Raw genomic sequence first — 24,918 nt, forward strand, 5'->3', positions numbered from 1 at the left:
AGATGAAGGGCAGGTTTGGGTTGGCAGACGGCTTTAGGCTGAGCTGTGCACAAGGTCACAAGGTCAGGACTAGACTCACATGCAATCTAAGGGAGGAAACAGGAACTGTGTCTGTTCAGAGGTCATAGATAGACTCACAGTGGTCAGCATTTTGTAAACATATTCACATCGTCACAGAGCCCTTATCAAAACACACCAAAGAACAGGAAACCTTTCCTTCTCAAAAACAAGAGGTGTCGCACGCAACACGCGGTGACCTGCGGGAGTTTCCAACAGGCTAGAGAGGAAAGATCTACACCGTGTGCTTTCAGACATGTCACGAAAATTGTAAGCAAAATATTGTTTAAGTCATATAGTTGCTCTTCAGCTATTGACACAAACATAATGGTACCTTCACCAAGTGTGAAAAAGCTGACCATTCCCTCCTAGGGTCTATTTGTAACTAAGTGCAATGTCAGTGGCCTCTCTCTTATGCCGTGTGCAGAGGAATGACAAATTTACATCCAAAGGGTGAGTGGTAGCGGATTCCAACTTCCTGGTAAACCAGTTTAGGGATGCCAATGTCGCAGAGGTAGACCCTGCTCTCCGTCTCAGGTAAAGGTAGTGGAAGGCCCAAAGAGAGCGTCCACTTCGCCTCAACAGTCTGATGCTGGCTGCTGACCGCAGGATCGATACTTAACACTGGAGCCCGGTTTTGGTTGGCCCAGTCAGCGGCCGACTGATACCAGGTCTGCTCCCTCAGCAGTGGGTTCTCGTGGCAATCCAGGCAGTTGATGACCAGGTCGACTGGGCTCGCAGGCAGGTCTGGGACAAAGGGAAACCACATGAAAGATGACAAATTTAAATACTTAGGAGAGACACAGGACAATAGGCTCATCGTAAACCAGAACACTAATGACATAAAAAAAAAAAGAACCAAAGCCACCAAAGACTATCAGTGATGTGCAGGTTTAAAGGACTATATGCAGCCCCACCTGTCCTCCTACTGTTGTTCCGGAGCATTTTCCAGCCCATCCTACTGTACTGTTATAGCTGCTTCTTTAACATGCCATCTTTTTTTTTTTTCCCCCCTTTATCTGGAGGAACTTAATAAACACGCCGCTCAAACTCCTCTCACAACTGAAAGCACAAATACCGTCATGTAGTGTGTATATCCTGGTAAAATGTCAGGAAGGAATGACAGAATTAAAAAAGATTAAAAACGATGCTGAAATCCTAAACACAACCTTTCCCCACTGCCCTCCAGGCACACCACTGTGGTGCAGAAGGGTTCGCTTTGGGAAAACCCTAATTCCTGCTGTCACAGCCACCTCATAAAAAACTGTATTTACTTGGTATATACTGCAGGTTTGACATCCCTGCTTTAAAGGCTGCTGCTCCAGTAGAGGGCAACATTTATCTGTGCTGCTCTGTTCCAACAAGACAGCATGACGTGATCACAGACACTTTGAACCATGTTTACATTTATCACTTTCACATCAGCCCATACACTAACATGGTGCTTTCCATCTGTGTCACTAAAATCTCAAAAGACAAAGATTAAGCCAACTAAATACTCTATTGGTATTTAACCTTTTATGCTTGCCACTTGCTTGCTGCCCGTTCTGCTGTAGAGTTGGACCTCATTGTTGACCGACTCCTGCATCTTGACAAAGTTGGGCAGGAACATGATGACCTCCACTTCATGGTTGGCCAAGTGTCGACCACAGCTGATGCCCTGGGCTCCCTGGATGTGTGGTCCACACAGGAGGACCACAGTGGGCCTCTGGTGGACATTTTTTGGGGTCAGTCTGGGGACATTGAAGAGATAACAGAGATTACCCCACAAACAAAGTACAAGCAATGTATTTACAAGATTAACAGCAAATATCATCATACACGTTGTCTTATAGCCACCATACTGTCTGGCTTATATCCAACCTGAAAACCAGTCTAATTAAGGACAACATAAGACATGATTGTGTGAAGACAGGGAGACTCTTTCCTGCAAGTGTACATTAAATTAATGTTCTGAAGCATTACGCAATGTCAACTCGAGTATGTTTATTTGGCAGGTTGAAAATGAGTATTTTTTTTATATTTAAGATTTTAAAAAATGTATAATAAATGTCCATAGGTAAATTACATTTTGAAAAAAAATCTTGTGACTCAAAGTTTTTGTACACTTTACAGCATTTATCACCAGACAACAGTGCATCAATGTTTCTGAGAGAGAAAGAAAATGTATAAACTTGCATGAATACAAAATAAATAAACGTAATGTAAGTATAGTGGCCTTCCTTGTGTTGGCTAAAATTGCATTAACCCTTTATCAGGCGAAGAACTAAATTTGGTAACTTCAGTGGATATCAAAATGGGGTCGAGAAAAAAGTTGCAAATTTACTAGATAAAAGTGGCAAATCTGTGCGAAAAAAGTCACAGATTTACGAGATTTAAAGTGGTGAATCTGCGAGAAACTTTTTTCCACCCAGATTTGCCACTTTAAATCTCTCAAATCTGCAACTTTTTTTCTTGTAGATCTGCCACTTTAATCTAGTAAATTTGCAACTTTTTTCTTGAAATATTTTTATTTTGGATATCCGCTGAAGTTACCAAATACGGTTCTTCACCTGATAAAGGGTTAATTAAACTACGATTGAAATTATTAAATCTTTATTAATCTTTATCAGATGGGACAAATTAAAACTAGCCTATAAAAGCCTTTTAGCAAAACATTAACATCAATAACGAAGCTAGTATTGGCTTGTGTTCAACAAGCCCTTGGCAATGTGGTATGTTTACTGATGTTTGCACATTTGTTTTAAAACCTTTTATTAATGGCTACTTATATTAATCTCTAAATCTCCATATCCTGTGACATCATTGATTACCTTTGCAAATCTGGGATTATTGGTCTTTCTTGGTTAATTAGTTTAGTGAGAACAAAGGTTGCTCCAAAAAAATCTGAAAATGTTGTCTGATCAAACAGTAGAGGAAGTATTTTCTTGTTATCTATATAATAATGACAGTTTTAAAATTTCCTATTTGTTTCTTATGACTGGAAGCTAATTAAAAGCTCGCTTTAGGGCTTGAGTATCGGTGTGATATGACTTAAATGACTTGTATGGCAGGCAATGGGGAAATAGTGGAACGCCATTGTAGTGTCTGTGATCCTGGTATTACAATACAAAATTACACTTGATCTGATATCACAGCAGTTCCAGTGTAAACTTGAGACACACAAGTATTACAGTGGTAAATTGATAAAAGGATCTGAGAAAAGAAACCTGTTTGTTATACGAGCCTCTGTGCTGTGGTTCTTTGATCTTAAATAAGACTACACCACTCATAAAAGGTACACAGCACCAAACAGGGCCGCTCCAGTCTATTAGAGAGGTTCTTGACCTGCAGTGTGACCGCTCTCTGTCGTGCTTTTCTTAGAAAATAAACCCTGAGGCGGGTCAAGGTTAAAACAATGTAAAATATGTAGCAATATGGTAGTAAAGATGATTGCCATAGAAACCAGAAAACATACCATGAAAACAAAAAGTTGGACAGACCTGCTCTAATGGCTGTCTCACTACTCAGACATGCATGTTTGGCACATTGCATTCTCTCTTCTAATTATACAGATGACAGTGGCTCTATCTGCACTGCACATCACACAAGATGATTAACTTTCTTATTAATGTTGTTATTTTGTTACCTGTTTGGTCCGCCCAGCAGAGTGAGAGCCATCTGACTGGAACAAACACCGATCGTCTCCAGCCTGCGCTCCAGAGAGAGGCCCCAGCGCTCTGCAGCTGCTAGCAGACGCTTATGAACCTCGTAGGGCACGCTGGGAACCACCAGGCCTGAATCTGCAGAGAGAAAACATGACGTGAGACACATATACTATAATTTCTCATATCTGATGCAGCAGAACATGGAGCATGACAGAGTGGTTGATAAAAACATCATCCAGTTCTTGGAAACATCTGCCCAAAATAAGTGTTTTAATCAAAACACAAGGCCCAAATAGAATTTCTCTGCTGATAATAACAGTCATTAACATTCCTCTATTGCTGTCACAGTCATTTCAAGTGCCGTGCCAAAACCAGGCAACTGAACCTTGACTGGCTTATGTAGTCCACTGATACATTCCCCATAACATGTATCCAAGCAACATTGCTGATTTTATTAAACAGTAGGAGTTATTAGTGGGAGATAAATACCAGCAGTTATAATGAATGTATATATATATATATACATATATATATATATATATATATATATACACACATACATATGTATGTATATATATGTATGTATACATATATATATATATATATATATATATACACACACACACATACATTTGTATGTGTATATATATATATATATATATATATATATACACATACATACATACATATATACATACATATATATGTGTACATACATATATATATACACATACGTATATATGTACACAGACACACACACACACAGACACACACACATGTTTATTATTCGTTCATATTTATATATTTATTTTTTGTGTCTCTAATTTTCATCACATTGAGTGCTTATGGAATAGATTGTGTTTGATTACTAATGTACACTAAGACACTAAGAGAGGACAGGGTTTTGTTGGAGTGTCCAATCAAATGCATCTATAACTTTGTAATGTTTACTGTATGTTTGCATTAGAAATTAATTTAAATAAAAACAATAAAAACACCTTGAGCAGAAAACTGAAAAAAAGAAAAGAACAGAAAGGTTAAACATTTTCACACACATATTTGTACTCCTACATTCCTGCATCCGTTGGAGTGGTCTGCCATGTATCATATTTCTAAATTACACCTGAACTGTAATACATCTTCATAAGTCACATGTCATCTTGCAATTTATCTTCATCAGTGCACCTTGAAAAACAGAAGCCTGAGCTCTAAGATAACGACAAATGTTGGTGTAGAGATAAACACACAGGAACCCATTCCCCAGGGAGAAGCCCATCCTCCTCATGACCTGATCTTGTTCCCATCACGGAAGATTCTCCATTTCCTCTTCTGTTTGTCACTGCTGTCTGAGGCAACAAAAGGAAAGATTGGCAGCCTTTACAAAACATGACAAACATGAGGCAGCCCGAGTGAGACGCCTATTCCCTGCAGGCCCGGAGTTCACACGCACCATCACAAGACTTCTGACCAATCTCCAACCCTTAGCTCTGGGACGGGGCTGCACTGGGCCGGACCCCCCACATCGGCTGCAGTTTAAGTCAAAACATACAGCAGGTTGGCGTGACAAAAAGGGGACAAACATCATATATATATGAACACCTGCACCAGTATCTCAACAGCTCGTGGTGAGAGATTGGTGAGGATTAAACATGAGGGAAGCATGGTGGTGACGGGGCTGAACAGTAGATTCAATTCGGTTTCTTTATATAAACTGTTGAATCAATGGCAATACCAATGGTTGTTAAACAAGAAAACATCTTTTTTAACATTTAAAAGTAATCAACAGATATTTATATGTAGTTGAAATATTTAATTCATCTTATTTGCAGGTGACTTTTTAAGCATAGAGCTGCTGCGTAAAGCATTTCAAGAAATGCTTCAACTTTTTTTAAATGGCCATGTCTTTGATAAAGCACTTGTCAATACTTCATGAAAACACTGAATTTGTTGACTTGGCAATAGATTTGACAGTGAACCTACATCTAATCACATGGGGCCAAACTCAAAGAGAAAGTCCACTTGGTAACAAGTAAGCAATGATATCACTACGGCAAACATTTGTTTCAAAGTTGTGCTTGCTTAACAAAACTGTACATACAGTACACCGCTTACAGTACTGAGAGAAGGACCTTTATCAACTTACTCTTGCACAAATTGCTAGGGATGCACCGAACCGTCGTTTTTTTCAGTCCCAACACCCATCGATATCAAAGCTTAGGATAATGGCTGATACTGAGTACTGATCGATACCAATGTTTAATTAATAAGCTTAGGGCTCACTGTGTGGAGGTGACTGGGATGTTCTGCTATGTGTAAGTCAACATCAGGCTTCACTTACCGCAAACATTGCCCTCCTAATTTTGCAGGAAAAAATAGTAACAAACAAATACATAGGTGTGTTAGAATTTGGCAAGGGTCATAATATGGTTATAATATATTGTCCAAAATTAATATAGTTAATCCCCAAATTCTACCACAATAGACATAAATTCTGTGAATTTTTATTCATTATTAAAATAATAAAATGTGCACCAGAAACTTGGTTAAAAAAATTCAAAACTAACAGGAATTACAATTCAAAGTGTGAGCCTTTTATATGCAATAAAGTCCAGTATATAATGTGTATAATATATAAACATAGAATTGTATTGAATAGATCGGCCCCATTGCCTCTGATAGTGAATCCAGCTATTTGTGCCTGGTATCTGATTTCAGTATCGGGATCAGTGCATCCCTAAAAATAGCTTGTAAGACTTGTTATTACTGTAACATCATGATAGTGGGAGAGCAGCAGACTCATTAGTGGTTTGATTGCCGCTCATCAGCTGGTCAAAAACAAAGATCTGCCCCTCGCTTAGCTGTTAAAGTAGCCTTGCACATCCATGGCCAGCAATAGATGAGTGGTTGTATGGCGCAGCTCCCAGAGAGTCCATACAAGGAACTGAATATATGCAGGAAGGTGAATCATGACAATTTCAAGAATGTGCCCTGTTAATATAAAATGGATTAAATAGTAGAAGTTAAAATGGCGATTACATAAAATAGTTTTCATAATTACACCGTGTCTTCATAGAGGCTAAAATCGTTTATTGGCCTATCGATGTCACTGTCCATTCTAAGAGTGCATTTTATTGATTTGTTGTCATTTTTTTACACCTCAAAATTGATAATGTTAAGCACTGGTTTTAAGAATTGTGTAGAACTTTACATTTTGTATGCAGAAGGTTTTGACCAGGGCAGATATCCAGAATGTGGATTTGATGTCTTGTAGACAAATTTTACATTTCTACCCACTGCCATTATCACATCAAGCTTGTTGTTTTTGTTTTGTTTTTAAAAAGCATGCTTTTTTATGTGTCTTGTCACATCAAGTCAACTTCTCATCAGAATTCTTCTCTTCTGTGTATTTTTTGAATTACTGCATCAGAGCACTGCGACTCAGCAGCCTTTTATCACTGTACAAACTGAAGTGTGTGGAAACCTTTAAAGAGCCGCTGCTAATCCCTAGCTGTCTACTGCCCGTGGCACATTAGAAGGGTAATGAAAGTCAAGCTGGGGGAACTGCAAGGCTCAGGATCCCTTTGATAAATAAAGCTGCTGGGAGGCAGTTAAGTCCTTAATGGCCTCCTACAGATTTCTGGACTGGTAGCTGAGAACTTAGTGGCCCTGTTGGTGTGCATGAATTTGCACTGACGCACACATGCATGGTAGCACACACCTCATCCCACCGCTCACTCACATATACAACCACCAACTTTTCACCCTGGCATGCAACACGGCCGATGTGTCACACACATTCATCCACGCAACATAGACACACACACACGCCCTGATACACAAGATAATTACACATAAACACAGGGACTCATGCCGTGCCTGACTAAAATTCTTGCTTATCTTTAGGTTGGCTTTGCTCCCCTCCCACTATTCTTTTATTGATACCGCACAAAGACCGCTAATATGTTTCAGTGGTCAAAAAAAAATCTGGAACATGCCAATCCTCACGTGAGCGATAAGCGCAGCAAAGTCAACTGCCTCTTGTCATGCAAACTGCTCCCTTGAGTGCCAAGCTCAGAGGAAGTCGGAGTTGTACTAGAATGCACTAATTGCTTTTCAATCATCCCACCAGGTGCGCTTCTTAATAACTCTGCTGCTGAAGTTGCCGCTACCAAAACTACCCCCACCCCACGTACACACGCCATCTCCTTCTCCTCCCTCCCTCTCTCTCTCTCTCTCTCAAACACACAAAGTGATTTATGCATACATACACGCACACCCACTCTCTATGTGGTGTGAAAACAAAACTCAGCAGTCAACTAGCTAAACCGGGTAGCCATGAGTATGCAGCAGCACTAAAATAAACTGAGAAGGAAGCAATCCTTCAAGCATGACAAGGGAACTGACGGGGCTGAAAGCAATACACGCTGGCTGGATGCGGGCCATGTGTGACTAAGACTTGTGCTGAGTTAGGGAGGGTTAGACGAGGCTGTTTCATTCCTCTCTGCACCTCAGCGGGAGTGAACTATGTTGACCTGCACTCTGAGGAGGCTACAAGATTCTGGTTCATTGGGACACGGGGAAAAAAGGCTTAATGCAGAAATCTTTGAGAATTTTGGTGATAACTTTGGTGTCAATCGATCATTATTGGGGCTTTTGGCACTATTTTTGGACTAATTATTAAATAATTAAACCATGTTACAAACCTGCATTGTTTCTAATGGCCAGCAGGGGGGCGATTGCACCGAGTATTTGCAGCTAGATATAATAGCAGTAAAAACTTTATCTCTGTCTCTAACTGTTTCTTTATGTATCACTTGAGGTAGTTCTGCATATTAAATGAAGTTGATGTACTTGCATGATTCTTGCATTGTATCTGCATGGTTGAATGCAACAGACAGCACCTGATAGAACGCAGTTTCAAGAAAAAGACCATAATACATGTAGAGGATCACTGGGTCAAGTGGGTTAAAATATTTTGTGCATACAACATTTCTTTTACATCTTGCTTTCTCCAAAGAGATACAGTGTAAATAAATAAAAGAAACTCTGAAAACCAGCTGTCAGTTGGCTTGGTTGAAATTTGTGTTGTGGCCAGGCCTGTTTGCACTAAAGAGGTTTCACTGCACGGTTGGAGTCAAATCACACCACAGGAAAGCAAGACAATAGAAGAACTAAACTACACGGAGTGCAACTTTTACAATTAACAATAGTCTATAGAAACAGGCCTGTCAAACAGCCATGCCAGTGTGCTATGGCAACCCCAACATATACAGGCGGGCACTTTGTTTTTCTTTCTCTTCTCGTATTGTTGATTTATCTGTTTACTGGCAAAGATTCCAGGTCAAGAGCGCTGCGGTTTGTTCCTGCTTCAGAGGTGCTGTTTATGTAAGGCTGTACGGCGGCATGCTAATTACAGAGTGCAGGGGATGGGGATTATGATGACAGCCCTGGGAAGCAGATCTGCCTGCACAGTAAGAAAAGGAGGCTTGGCTTGGCAGCTGTCTGCTGAATGGTAGACAGATGCTCCTGCTGAGCTGCTCGGTGTCAGATAAACAGTTGGGGATACACAGCCCTTTAAAGGTGTATGTGGACCAGCCAAGAGAGGGGCTTTTATTGTGCCTGATTGATCCAACATATTCTTGCTTCCCCACCTTATGCCACATCAGCTCGCAAACTTGCTTATCTTGTGATGAGACAAATGTGGAGTTCGATCCCTCTAGTTGTACTCAAACACCACACAACTCAGGTCTTTGTCCAAAACCATCCACCCTCTTCCTTCCCACTGCTTCAGTCCCAACAGGGACACCAGGACATGTGTTAGCATGCCATTAACTTATCTTATGTCTGCACCAGTTATGTAACACTCAGTTTCCTATAGTGAGTCGTGGTAAACATTATCCAGGAGTGTGTGATTACAGTCAGCCTGCCCCAAGGTGACCCATCTCTGGCCAGTGCATTCACTGAGACCACCCCCACCCCCCCTTGTTTTTCTCATTGTGTTCAATGGAATGAGACAGGACAGCACATTCCTCAGTGAGAGCTTCTCGGTGTTGTGCTCAGGACAAAGTGTTAAAAAGTCAACTTTTGCAAAGAGCTGTAACTTCCAAGCAGAGTTATTAGATAATCAGATGGTACCCCTGGTCAAAGATTAAACTGCTCCTTTTAGAACAAACACTGTTCAAAAAGCTGACATGCCTTTGATCACATGCTCAGTGATTAAAATGTCCTAAAATGCACATTAGAAAGGTTGTGAAAGTAGTGTAGGTGGGTGGATGGACCCAAAATAAAACGAATGTGTACACTCAAACAACCCGCGTGTTAGCACACATGGTGCAACTCTGACTAAATAAATCTGACAAATAATTGTAGTGCTGAACAAAAAGTAGCATAATTTAGAGCTACATTACAACTGTGCATGCAAACTTATTTCCCTGACCTTTAGTTTAAACTTAGACGAGTCAAAAAGCATGACAAAACTCAGAAAACAGTCAAAATTGAGAATAATTGGATAAGGTTAATTTTTTCTCTAAAAAAAAAAAAATTGTGTATAAGAGCCTTTTCAAACTGTTGCTATCAGATTGAAACCAAATTTTGTTGTATCGCACACCCCTAGAAAGTGGCTCACAACAATACATGAATTATTATTTTTCTTTCCTCATTTCATATATTCATTCATTATCCTTAACCGCCAATCCCAGTTGACAGTGGGCGAGAGGCGGGGTACACCCTGGACAGGTCGACAGACACTCTCATTCACACCTGTTTGAGGCAAGAGTGCTAACGACTACACCACTGTGTAGCCCACATATCATATATATTGCTTTTTTATTTTTCTAATTATTAACAGTGTGTACATTCTGATTTCCCTTCCTATCTGTGACACTAATCTCAAGTCCATTGGTTCTTAATAAAAATGGAAACGAATAAAAACGGGCCTAAAATATAGTATTTAGTGTTTTTCAGTGGGGTAATGTATTTTTTGCATGTATTTGTGCATTTGTGGGGGACTACTTTCATCTGCGTGTCTGGTGTCCCAATCAACAGCAGTAGCAGCAGGAAAGTATATGTGGGATTGAATCAAAATAAACTTTTGCATGCCACATAGTGATTTGGTGGTGGTTAAGTGATGTGTTTTTAATGTGTTTTTGTTTCTGAACAACAATGGAGGTTTTCAGCACATAAGCTATATCAGGCTTTGACTACACAGATGCATGCAGATGCAAGTGCATGGTATCTGTCAATAAGAAAACTATAAAATATGACGATTTATCCCTAAAATAAGTCTCTTTTGGTTCTGGTAAACTGCAACAGATAATTTTCTATTTCTGGATGTTTTTACAGACAAGCAGCCCTGATTCTTCATGGGTCAGCTACAGAATTGTTGGGCGACAATAGCGGTTTGAGACAACGATGGGTGTTCAAGCTGAAAGCTGTTTGTCATAAAAAGAGGATTTAACAACTCTTTGCAACAGTTTCAGTATTTGTGGAAATATGTGTTACTACCAAATTAAGGAGTATAGGGTAGGGTCGTTCACAATAATATCGTTTTTTTTTTTTATGGTTAAAAAAAATACATATCATGATATTGGCAACATTCCTACTTCTTGGTGTAGTGGCGTAAGGCTAAAAATTAAAGTTATTTTAATCACAAAAAGCTACTTCCTCTCTGTCGCTAAACACATGCAGCTTTCAAAATAAGAGTACAGTGTGTTAACAGAATCCACCACAGAACTTACAAGAAGACTGTCAAAATAAGATGCCTTAAATAAACCATACAACAACCTTTATTCTCCTTAACAAAATGTCATTAAAATATTTCCCCGAAAAACCCCTAAATGGTTATTTTTATTATTTGCTCATACTCAAGAGCCAAGAGTAAATTTTTTTGTATTTGGCAACTGTTGAGATTTGCACTTCACACTACATTTTAGATTTTTATTTATTCATGCAGACTAAAAAAAAAATCATATTTTCTATATCTTTTTAAGTATTTTGTAATATCATCAAGAATATCGTTATTGAAAAAATAGCCTGAAATATCGTGATATTCTTTTAGGGCCATATCGCCCACCCCTAATATAGGGTAACAACGGTCAGCTTGAAGTGCCTCACCCAAGAACAAAGGCCTTATCGCGATCTTTTATCTATAGAGCAATTACTCTGTGGAATAATCTGCCTCACTACCTCTGTTGCACTGAAAGTAAACAGGTATTTAAAAAGAAAGTGAAATTTTATTTTATACAAGCTGTACATTTTTAAATGTTGTTCTTACCTTTCCTTTTCTTACCCTTTTTAGGTTTATTGTGATTGACCTTACCTGTAAATGTTTGATAAATTGAGAATATGTTTTTTCTGTATATTCTGTGCTGTTCCTGTGGACCCCAGGAAGACTAGCTGGTTACTAAGGTACCAGCTAATGGGGATCCTTAATAAATAAATTAATAAATAAACACATAAGTACTTAATGACTCTATTTCAGGCATGTCCAAACTATTCCACAAAGGGCCGTGTGGCTGCAGGTTTTCGTTTCAACCAAGCAAAAGCACACAGTTTGACCAATCAACTGTCTGAAGACTGAGATCAGTTGATTAACTGAGTCAAGTCTGGTGTGCTGCTGCTTGGTTGGAACGAAAACCTGCAGCCACACGGCCCTCTGTGGAATAGTTTGGACATGCCTGCTCTATTTCCTGTACACGTGTTGGTGTCTGTGTGCAAACACTCACCAGTACAGTACTCTCTGCCGCCATGCTGGGGCACTGTTATTTGTCGGTATACGACGGGCTTCACCTCCAGAATATTCTCATCGTGGCGATAGGACAGGGGTTTCTGCTCGCCCTGTATGCTTGGATGCTGTGCCCTGTTGCTGTGGCTGTTGGTCCCGTCAATCTGGGAGAAGACGGCGGCTTTGTCGAACAGAGCCAGGTTTCCCTCAAAGTCAAAGTCTGCGTCCAGGTTCTCATCAGTCCCGCCTCCGAAGCACTCATCATCCTTTGTCCTCATCAGCCCTCCAGCACCTCCATTCCTCACACTATTTTTTTTTTGTGCGGTCTGTGTCGCCCCTCTGCTGTTAGATGAACCTGCAGGAGCTGGAGAACACAGAGACATTAAGATGGAAGCAAAAAGACTTGAGAGGCAGTGTTGTAAAAGAAATTGAAAACTGTACTGTACTGTTTAATTTATGTTTAAACTGATCAATTATTCTCTATGTACTACTCATTCTGTTTTCATTTTATACGACATCCCAACATTTTTGGAATCTGGTCAGTGTATATCAGTCAGTACATCAGTATATGTTTTCCTATGAATGCAGAACATATATTTCAAAAAACGATGCTGTCACATACCTACTTAATTTATTTTAATTGATTCTTTATCTAAATTGTCAGAAATTGATACTGAACATACAGTACTGATGTTTATTTTGCTATTTCTTTTTTGTCAGTGTTCATTTCTAGAATTGGTTGACAGTGTATGACATTATATGTACAATTTATAATAATGAATAATTTATTATTATTATTATTATTATTATTTAAATAAATCAATATATGTTTTCATTTTTTTAATTATTTATTCATAATAAATACAATTAATTATATTGGTGTGAAAGTTGTGCACAACCCGCATAGAAAAGGTCTATTTTCATTCCAGCCCTAAAATTCACTATATCAGCCGCTATATCGGTAATAGGTAATAATTATTCCAATTTAAAGCCAATATTGGTCGGGCTCTACTCCCCAGGACTAAAACTTATAAACTAAGGATCCATGACAGAGAGTAGGAAGCTTCGCTCTGGGCAATTACAGGTTTATAATGGCTTCAATCACAAGACGAACAGATTACCCAGAAATGATCCGATGTCTTAGCCCTGCTCACATCCTTATCACATCTGAAAAGAGCTATAAGCTGTCTTACTACACATGATATATGTGTAAATCCTCACAATCGTTCCTGCACTCAGCAGTCTCAAGTTCTTTTCTTGTCCTCTCTTGGTTAGTTACTATTACCCGCCGAGGAAAAAACAACACAAGACACACAAAACATACACTAGCTGACTGAGCGGTACTCAATAAAGTTTACATACATGTTCGCACAAACAAAAAAACTAAATGAACAGAGAACAAAAAAAAAAAGAAAAACTGGAAAAACCTGGCCTTCAACCCCAACCATGCTGAGCTCTCACGCTAACTGGGAGACAGAGAGGCACAGTCTCACGCTACTGTCACTGTGACAGCTAAGGTACTTTGGACTCTCTCACGCATGTTATGGGAGGTTCAGTCATAGTACACTGGTATCACTACAAAGCCACTAACCAACTATAAGCTAATTTAAGACCTGCTTCAATAGCACAATGCATCCTTACAACCAACACTACAAACATGACTAAAATATATAGTATATATAGTCGTATAATGTGCCTAATTTACCCAGACAAGGGTACTATTAAGTATTCATCAGTGATTTACTAATCATATCAATTATAATAAACCAGAAAAACATTACTGAGACTGGTCCAATGTGTTGGGGAGCAGGGTGGTGGGTTTATGTGCTCACCTGTGTGAACAGAGATAAAAGTTACCGTCCTTATTAGCACAAGCCAACAATGTCTATTTACAAGGAAGTGTTCTGTCATGCTACGAATCAAAAATCTGAATGAAGTTGGCAGAGCTCCAAGTCAAACAGGCTAATGAATAACAAGTTGGGAGACAGGCAGTGAACTTCACTGATTTTAGTTTAGACAAACTTACCACCACAAATTAGTACAATTACACAGGCCAGGAACATTTCAAAGTGAAATATGAGTTATGGTGAAACTGTATACTCATTACAACACAGAGCTAAACTGAGACACAGCATCACATTAGGGAATATGAAGTTCTATTAACATCTGATGTTCAATTTGAATTAGAGTACATGTCATTTTTAGAGAGGTTTTTTCACAGCAGTTCCAGGCCTTGAAAATGTTTGCAATTTTTTAATGCTATATATATATATATATATATATATATATATATATATGTATTATCCTATGTTTTCATTGTAGTTTTTAATCTGACTCTCAACAGTGGAGCATGGATCTTGTTTATAATGTAAAGTGCGTTACTAACAAAATGTATTATTATTATTATTATTATTATTATTATTATTATTATTATTATTATTATTTAAGCTGTTTGGGAATCATGAAAGCAAACAACTATGAATTCTGAATTCAAAACTAAACCTACAAATGTATCAGCATCAAAATGTACTTTTACTTTTGTACTATCAAAAGTAAAAGTACTCATTATTCAGAATGGCCCCACTCAGATTGTTGGATTATCATTATTGATTCCTTTATGTGAGCAGCATTTTACTGTAGTGAAGGTCGGGGTAATTTTAACTACTTAATAGTTAATATGGTATATGCTTCATTAAAAAAATGTTTAAATTGATCTTGTTTTTTCACGTTAAATCTTTACTTAACTCTGGCAGCTAATTGTTGTGGAGTAAAAAGTACAATATTTGCCTCTGACATGTAGTGGAGTAGAAGTATAATGTTACACATAAGGAAATACTCAAGAAAAGTACAAGTACCCCTAAATTATACTTAAGTACAGTACTTGAGTAATTCAACTTAGTTACATTTCACCACTGCTGTACTATGTGGTTCCTTGATGGATTCAAAGGTTTAGACCCAAGCAACAACAGCAATGCTAAGTGACAGATTAGGCTACTAACACTTCTATATATGACCAAATATGCCTGTTGCTGATTGCAATGACTTAACCAGCTGGGATTCAGGGAACATGAATTTGCAAGCTGATATGCCTGCGAGCCACTGAAAACACACTAAAATTAAAATCTGAAGAGTTGCTGTGTGGTTAAAGTGGAAGTCCATAATCACACTAGCAAGGTCTCAGTGTGAATGTGTGAAGTGGCACGAGGGTGAAGCTAAACAAAACACAGCAAAACCTTTTCCAAGGTATATAGAGTTTAAAGGAAATGTGAAACAGGGATTTGTGGGAAAAACACTAAGCTGCACACAATTTCACTCCATATACAGCGGTAGCATGCAATTTATGGGAACAGTTTTCATAAGGGCAGAGACTTGACGTCCTCTTCCAAAATGCCCTTTTAATGAGATCTGTTTGGCTCTGATGGAATTCAACTCCGCATCATTCACAAAAGCAGTTTCTAAATTCCCATCTTACTCTCCCAGAAAGATAAATGGCAGATATTCAGAAACCATTTCTGGAATCCGCAATCTTGTATAAGCAATGGCCCACCCTGCTTTCTCTCCTTTGTGGCCGGGGGCTTCTTGGGAGCATGGCATTGCGTGTGAAAGGACCAGCCCTGCCCAAGCCACTCAGCACTTTGGCCCCATGCAATTTGGGCATTAGCTCCCTGGCCTCTAGCCTGAGAGCTGGAGATTAAAATAAAAACTCAAAAGGTAAACATTGCTTCCACAATTGGTATCGCTTTGGCCTTCCGAGCACACTGGGACAACATGGCTTCCTGTTGGGGGGGAGGGGGGAGGGGGGTGTTTCCTGTGGCGAGCAGGAGCGAGGGAGGGAGAGGAGATGTGGAGAGAGAGAGAGGACAGGAGGGCACAGAGGCACGACAGCCAAGCTTTGCATAACCTTCTCTTTAGGAGCAGACAGCGAGAGGGAGGGGGAATGTTTATTGATCTTAGTCACACACATATTGTAAAGAGGAACTTTGGTACAAGCCTTTAGCACGCTATGGGAATCTTAGAGGGGAGTTATAGCAAGACAGCGCTTGGCCTCTAGTGAACTTGTGAGTAGGGAGCATGACTGGGTCAACTAACTTTGAGTCTAGCTAACACAAACTGAAACACTGCAATATGAACACATTTATTTTCATAACTGATTTTCTTTTACTCTGAGAAAAAAAAAGACTGGCTTCCTTTTGTGCTAGCTTCATGTTCCTTGCACAGGAAAAGCATCAGCACAGAGGTCAGTTTTACAACCAGGCTATGTATTACACACAGTGTGCATTAGCCAATTCTATTGACCTCTGACTTCTCCATTGTTTGGTGATCCTGAGTGTGAAAGTGAACTGGCTTTAACTGATTCTGGCAGAGGCCACAGAGCTGTCCATGCAGACTTCCTGCTGACTGAATGTTGACAAGAGGAAATGCTGTTTTTAGCCTTTATCTAATCAGGAAGGTTGAGTAACACATTCTGATGTTTACAGCTACATGTTCAACTTGGGACTTGGGAGAATGCAAATGTGCATTTTTGTATCAATGTGTGACTGAGACGTGTGACAGCAGAACTGCTCTTATTCTTTCATATTTTGGACATAAAGGGGTTTGTTTCAATTATTTAAACACAAAAAAATATTGCTTTTATTAAAGTAAAACTACAGTAAAGTCAGCAAAAAACAAAGGGTGTCAAGGGGGCCACAGGTTATGTTTCCAGTGCGGTTTGTCTGTTTTTTTGTCTGTCAGAAGGAGTACAGAAAAACGAACGGCCCTATTTTAATGAAACTTGGAAGGGTGTACAAGGAAAAAAGTTCTAACCCATTAAATTGTGGAGCAGAACTAAGTCACATGGTGGCTACACAAATGAATTTTCACTTTTCTTAACATTGATGAGATGTGGTGTTGGAATAATCGAAAAAATGTATTTCCTGATCATATTTCATGGCTCACCTGATCCGTTTCCTTTGCTGTTCATTGTCACTCAAATACTGTAAACAGCTATCAACATGTTGTTTATAAGTTCTGAGCAATAAAATAGAACACATCTTAACATTACAACTTTAAGATCATGAACACATCGAAGTGTAAATGGGATCATCTGAGACGGATGTCAGTGCACCATCGGCCTCGACTGAGATCTAAGCCGTCTAAATACTGTTCTAGTTCATGAATGGGCTCACCGCTTTCTTAATGGGAGACCAGAAACTTTGAAGGCCTGGTAATGTGCTCCCTTTGTATAAAAAGAGAGTTACAAGTATCAAGCGACTACACTCAGGGCAACAGACAGTACACCCTTATGTGTATTTTACAAATATTAGCTGTGCTTTTTGTGTGATTGACCTTGTACAATGATGACATATGATTCAAGTCACTCATCAGGAGAGGGAAATCAACTCACCAGTCTCCTGTCAACTCAATTGTCAACTCAAAGCAGAGTAAAAGGTGGAGAAGATGGGCACCACCAGCAAAACCATCTCTACATCAGAGGGCACTGATGCAAGCATGGACCGATGACTCTCTTCTGTGTGCTGATCAGGCAGCCACGTTCCGTTTTAGAGGTTGAAGAAGCTGATGGGATTGCATTTCACTGGAGGTCACGATTTCATCTGGATGGATTGATGTATGGATTGACTGATTGATTGATTGATGGATTGACTGATTGATTGACTGACCTAATTGATGCTGGTTGTTTTTTGAGGCTGTTCTAAAATCACTAAGTTCTGGCAAGTTCTAACAAAGAAATGTAACATCTTTTATAGTTTCTATTGTGACTACAATCGAAAGCAGGAGTCTTAGACTTTGCAAGATCTAAGTTGCTAAATAAACTACTCTTCCTACAAAGAAAATGCATACTATTTAATTGGATGCAAATTATTTAAAAAAAATAAATATATATACAGCAACACAATGGTATAAAGAAACCTTCAGAGGACTTCCCATGGAGAGACTCAGTGCCAAAATAAAAGGAAATGAGAGCAGCTTCATAAAGGTATGGCAGCCACCGATAAATCACTTCAAGTCTTAAATGACATAATTCAAAGAGGAAGTGGCACAATGGGCTGGAAAGCTCTAGAGACCAATTCACTTTATGAATGATCTGCATATAACAATAGTGTGTTAGGAACAGTGTTTCCATGTGCGTAAAATGCATCTTTCTATAATCAATCATGTGTTTATGACTCTAAAGACATCATTATAATGTCCCCTGCTTATTTTTTTCTCCTTTATTTTACTCCATTTGTTATTTCTTTGTTTTTCTTTAAATAATTATTATTTTTGTCATTTACATACAATAGGATTTGTCTGTTTATTGTGCTATGAAGTTTAGGTCTGTAACAGAATTATGTTATAATTAATGTGAAAACTAAAAACATTTCATTATTTAAAAAGAAAAACCTTTTAATTAGACAGTTAAAACTACCAAACAGCATGCACACCAAAGCCAATACTAGGCAGGAGCAGGGTTACAAAATATCATAAGCACTATGTGATACAGCACATTACCTCGTGTGAGTCAAAGTTACTAAGACAGCCACACATGACTCAACAACATCAATATCAAATGACTCTCAACATCTGCCAAGAGTAGCACTGGTCACAATTTAACTCTTAGTACTAATGATTTTAATACACAATATACCTGCTGATCAACTGAGTGACAAATTTCAAACAAATGAAGCTAATCTGTAACACTGATTATCTTTAAAAACTGTAAATATTCACTAAACAAGCTTAATTTGGCAGTGTTTTATTTGGACCTATTGTCTCCTAAGTACATGTATAAATATATTAATGAATTAGTTCCATGGCAATACTAATTACTTCACAGTTCTAATACGTAGTCCAATCAAACATCTTACTACACAGTCTAAGCTCTGATATATAAACAGTATAGGCTTCACAATGGTAGGATGTTTTGGCTAGAGCAACTGTGTTGCACGACATTGTAAAGTGTTTCTGCTACTTTGTCTCCCCTTTCCTTAGACTAATCTAAAGGTGGAAACATGAAACTCAATAACACTGAACAAAACCGCACTTTCCATAAACTACATTTAAGTAAATTCTAATCTCGAAGACATTCTTTTTCCCCAGAGCCGAGCAGTGTCCAACACACAGCCCTGGTCAGGAAGAAGGCCTGATAAGACACACTGACCCTTTTTAGACTTTATGGATATTCTATGTATCTTTCCTGAACCACTATAAAACAAAATGTGTCATCAACGGGGCATTGCAAAATGCACAACAGGGTAACAACAGTGTTTTGGTTTCTGGGAAGCAACTTCTTAGGTACAGTACCAATTTATCTTTAGTGGAAATGCTCATGGCAGAACAGAACCTGTTCAATGTTTGTGGGAAAGGGAATCTTCCTCCATTACCGTAAACATCTGCCAACTTTTTTTAAAGTTTATCCCAGATAATCTGCAGCTGAAAACATTCCCATATGAATCACTTTTTACTCTCATTTAGTAGGACTTTCAGTTTTAGACTGAACCGTCATGTCTTTATGACCCATTTTGACAGTAGGTGGTTATTGTTGACGTTTTATTTTTTAAATGTATTTTTCTTTTTTTGTGTGTTGTTGTTGTTTGTTTGTTTGTTCATTGCTGTCTCATTATGACTACATGGGTGTATGTGTACTTATGTGTTTGTAAGTTAATAACAATTGATGTATGTTAATACTGGTAATAATGAGTTTATAAACTACATTACTATGTGTTATACATACATACATATATATATATATATATATACATACATACACATACATATATATATATACATACATATATATATATACATACATACATACATACATATATATATATACATACATATATATATATACATACATACATACATACATACATATATATATACATATACATATATATATACATACATACATACATACATACATACATATATATACATATATATATACATATACATATATATACATATATGTATATATACATATACATATACATCTATCATATATATATATATATACATATATATATATATATATACATATATATATATACATACATATATACATATATATATATACATATATATATATAAATATATATATATATATATATATATATAAATATATATATATATATATATATATATATATATATATATATATATATATATATATATATAAATATTATTGTTGTTGTATAACTGAATATAGTAAATTAACACAGGGAGAAGGGGTGGGATTTAATAAGCTTTGGCTTCTTCCCACTCCTTTTAAACACAAATAAGTGTTGAGTCTTGTTGTTGTTTCATTTTGTGTTGTTGTCTTGTATTTATTGTTGTTTCTTTGTTTTTAAATGTTCATCTTTTAAAAGGTAAGGTGGCTGAGAGCCACATACCTTGTGGGGAAGTAAGAACGTATTGAGAGTGACTGCGGTACTGATTGGTTTTGGTCTTTTCATGGGATTCATAATCGTCAGTCTTTTGTTAATGTGGGCCTTTTACTTGCTAAGGAATCATCTGACATCGGAACAAATATTTGATCTGCTAAGAAGATGTACTTCCTTTTGATTGCTATAAAACATCACACATCTGTTGCACAATCAAAAGCAATGACGTTGAGTGACTTTGCAACTTTCTGGGAATTTTAATAAGACTTGGAAATATGTGACACAGCTGTGTGTCACATTTCCTCCAGTCAATGAACAATATCTGTATTTCGTTCTTCAACAGAGGATTACTGTATGCCCTCACTGTGGTAAGTTCCTGTCACGTAATACATGACTCCCAGTTTGAACTTCTCACAATAGTTCTTTGGTTTGAGAACTAAGTGCAGCTCCACGATGAATAAGCAAAATCTTAAAATTACCTGGGCTTTCCTAACCTATGAAAACAAACATCAAACTGTCTTATTATTGTAGAACATTTGTGAAATTACTTGTCAGTCATCTTGTATTTTTCTGCACAGTCATGCTCTCCTTGGACAGTGTTTAATTGTTGTTGTTTTATTAATAACTGTAGTGTTTAGCGTCACAGGCTTCATCATGAAACCTGATTGTGTTGTCTGCTCTGAGCAAACTTTAATTCCTTTTACGTGGGAACATTGAAAAACGTTAATAATAAAATATATATCAAACAATGCAAGCATGTCAGCTTAAATTAAAATGACTAGTGTGTCGAATTAATGATAAAATGTTGAGGGACATTCTACAGCATCAGTCATTTTTAGGTATATTGACACTATTGCTGGGGAAAGGGACCTCTGGAATACCTTGCTTAACCTGCTGCCCCTGTGACCCGGACCTGGATAAGCAGATGCAAATGAATGGATGTATGGATTGTATGGACAGTATTTTTTCACTATAATCTCTATTAAAGAAAATTAACTGTGAGGGGGACTGAACCCCAGGTCAGCCATCTACCTACCTCTGCGTAAGATGGTTATTGGAGCAGTGCTGGAATGAGAGCTGCTGCTTGTCACATGAGGCTGAGTGAGTCTGTTACTCTGATTGTGGCGACCTGAAGGAATGAAGCTGGATTCTGTTGTAGCTCCCTGAGCAGAGTTGGGCTTGCTGACTGTATTCTGTATGTCTAGGAACTTCAACTCCTTGATATCCATGGCACTAGAAGAAAACACAAATGACTAATCTTACTTGGAGTTTAAAATGCATTTTTCAGTTTTTAGATATTTATTTTCAGATGGCATGCTGAAACACAAAGCAATCAGACATGGCCTGCGCAGGTCATTGTGTGAGAGAAGGCACACACATTTCCACATTTCCTGTTGATGTAATATACAAGTTAGCATCCCTCTTCTTGCTTACCTGAATGTGACCTCTGGAAGAGGACATCTGACCCCATTGTGATAGGGCTGTTTCAGTGAGATGGTCTGACTGGCGTGATCAACAGATGACACCTCTCCCTGATAAACTCCCAACGTCAGCCCGCAGTTTATAGACACAACACTTCCTAACCAGTCAGTAGCCATTCTGTTCACTGTGATCCTATGGAAGAAACATAAACAAGAGAAATGTAATCAAACTTTAAGCTATAATGAGGACATTAAGGTTTTTAGCAACCTAAGAGGACTTTTAGGCAGACATTTCTTGGTGCAAGCTATTTTTCAGATCATTTCTAATAATTAAAAAGTGATGGGGACAAAATCAGCCTTGTTACCAGATGATGGGACATGTCCGCAATGACCCCAGTGTACATGACCCTGTCGTGGCAGTTTTGACAACCACACTAAGTTAATGGGTGAGCTGGCCAAACATGAAGCACTCAATTCTCTGTTCAGCAAGTTTTATTAGAACATTCGTATTCCATACACTGCACAATCCCAAATGGCTCTTTTACAGCACAACAAACCCCCATAAACTGCTCGACTTATATCTGTTGTATTTCCCAGCATTGATTCTTCAGCAAGTCTCAATCTGGCCCTATCTTCCTGCCCTATATATCACATCAGGAAAAAAACCCCGCTAAACCACACATTCCCCTCTCACATGGTGCTATCAGAGTTAAGTTCACAGTTTGACTTCCCACAACGCCTTGCGTCTTAAATATCAAGTAGGTCGCCAACTTCTTCATGTCCCACCATGCAGGAAACCCCAAATTTCCTTCACAACCCCTATGCTCAGGGTCCTTATCTCAAGAGATTTGTAAGTGCTATCTTGGCAGATCAAACTGCAGATGGATTTGAACGGTAAAAATCAATTCATCCACTATGAAGTGTTAGAATAATTTGAATATTATACTTGTTGAAAATGAAATGTTACTGTCTTCCTCTCTTTTCCTCTTTGACATTTTTCTCCCAACAGTCATCACAGGTCACTATGCATGCGTAATTCACTGAAACCTTGATAATGTCTATCTCTATGCATTTATATTAATCAGGTAATATGATTTTGATACATTGATTGTGTTTGTGTGTTAATATTGATGTAGAAAACTATGATTACTTTAATTACATATATTCCATTTGCTTAAACTAATTAAGATTCTATAATCACAAAAAATAGTATTGTCTGTCTTATATTTTTTAACCTTTAAAAGAACATGTAGAACTCTGAAGAATAGTTGTTATATTTCTGTAGAACATAATAAGGCAGTATGTTCGTCATAACAAGTTTGTTAGCAGGCCACAAGGCCTCGTCCTGTCCTGGGAAGCAGTGATTGTTTTGCCCAGGTGGCCTGATGTGTGATGGTGTGAAAGAAGACTGGCGAATCAGCGGAGGGGGAAGGCTGGACTTCCTGGAAGAAATCTACCTTCATTGATATAATTAAACGATGTTAGTGTAAAACTGGGGTTTTTTGCAGGAGTAGAGACGAGGTTTTCAGACTTCATGACCTGAAACCTGTCTGTGTGTATCAGGGACAGTTAAACTGATTCCTAAAGTGAATCCCAGAGCTCTGTAATTCACATTTCTTGACGTATTGTAATATAACTATGTTAAACTGAGAACTCGGACGACTCCAGCTCATCATTTCCCCATCAAAGACTGCGCAGAAATAATTGGTGAGGTATTTTCCTGTTGGTGTCAGATAATTCAATTTTGAAGGTTTACTCATGCAATTTTTCTAACAGAAGATATCAATGTCTAAAGTTAAGGAAACTGTCTTGTCTGCAAATCTGAGGATGTAGGTTTCAAGGAGCATAGTATAAAGTTATAGGCTGTAGGAGGGTAATTTCAACATAACTGACCTGGGAAAACAAACATTAAATTGGACATTTGACTTCAGGGGAAAAAAAGACAACCTGACCACATATATTGGTTTTCATCAGATTGGGGATTAGTTACTCTTCAAATGTCTCTTTATTGTTTCATATTAAGGATCTATTGAGCTGATGTACATAGGACCCTGGAAACAAGTTAACGTCACGTGATTTTAATACAATTTCCACGCTGCTCTCCTGTAATGAAAACAGTGAGTCAACGTTTCTTCCAGCGGTGAAAAGAAGACTAAGTGGCAATAAAAAGTTGCATCTAACACCTAAATGGGATAAATAATTGAAATTATTTGTGGGGATGCTCAGCGTATGTTTAACGGGGAATTATAAAGTCTTGATTTGCGTTCCGCTATGTCATTTTAATGAGCTTTGTGCAAATATGAGCTAACTACCGTTCATTTGAAAGGGTTTTGAGGATGCTACGTGAAGCAGTCTGTGGGCGGACGACGACACCCATACACCCAATGTGGTTGTATTGCTAAATGTTGTAGAAAATTACAACATTCAATGCTAAAGCTACAACCATTAAGCTGTGCTGGCTAACAGCTAGCTGAACAGCTAGCATAGCATATAGCATTAGCCTCTATACTGTACTGTGCTTTTCATCTAAACGGGCTGCTGTGAACTTGTGACGAGGCTGTTTTTTTGTTCAGTCAACCCGAATATATTAATTTAATAACGGATACATTTACCTTCACGACGAATCTCGAGCGAGGTGGCAAAGAAAGCCAAAGCTCCAGTTGTTGTTATTTGTGTCGTTTTCCGGATTCGTGTAACGTCACTTC

The 24,918-nt window shown here is 38.2% G+C and overlaps 1 protein-coding gene across 1 annotated transcript; it reads right to left on the minus strand.

The window, feature by feature from the left end:
- Nucleotides 1-204: 204 nt before the first annotated feature.
- LOC131987919 (enhancer of mRNA-decapping protein 3-like) lies at nt 205-24,918 on the minus strand. The gene is made up of 7 exons (XM_059352845.1): nt 24,826-24,918; nt 22,227-22,406; nt 21,829-22,025; nt 12,428-12,790; nt 3,686-3,839; nt 1,573-1,790; nt 205-804 (listed from the first exon to the last, which is right to left on the minus strand). Exons 2-7 carry the CDS (start codon nt 22,388-22,390, stop codon nt 470-472), a joined length of 1,431 nt encoding a protein of 476 aa, XP_059208828.1. The 5' UTR covers nt 22,391-22,406; nt 24,826-24,918; the 3' UTR covers nt 205-469.

Source organism: Centropristis striata, chromosome 2 (assembly GCF_030273125.1).
Source record: "Centropristis striata isolate RG_2023a ecotype Rhode Island chromosome 2, C.striata_1.0, whole genome shotgun sequence".
Taxonomy (NCBI): Eukaryota; Metazoa; Chordata; class Actinopteri; order Perciformes; family Serranidae; genus Centropristis; species Centropristis striata.

Coding starts and splice junctions, on each gene's coding strand:
- LOC131987919 (XM_059352845.1), bottom strand. CDS start 22,390: ATGGCTACTGACTGGTTAGGAAGTGTTGTGTCTATAAACTGCGGGCTG. Junction 3,840..12,427: donor CGGCAGAGAGTACTGTACTG/GTGAGTGTTTGC, acceptor TTCTCTCTGCAG/ATTCAGGCCTGGTGGTTCCC. Junction 805..1,572: donor GCAAGTGGCAAGCATAAAAG/GTTAAATACCAA, acceptor CCTTTGTCCCAG/ACCTGCCTGCGAGCCCAGTC.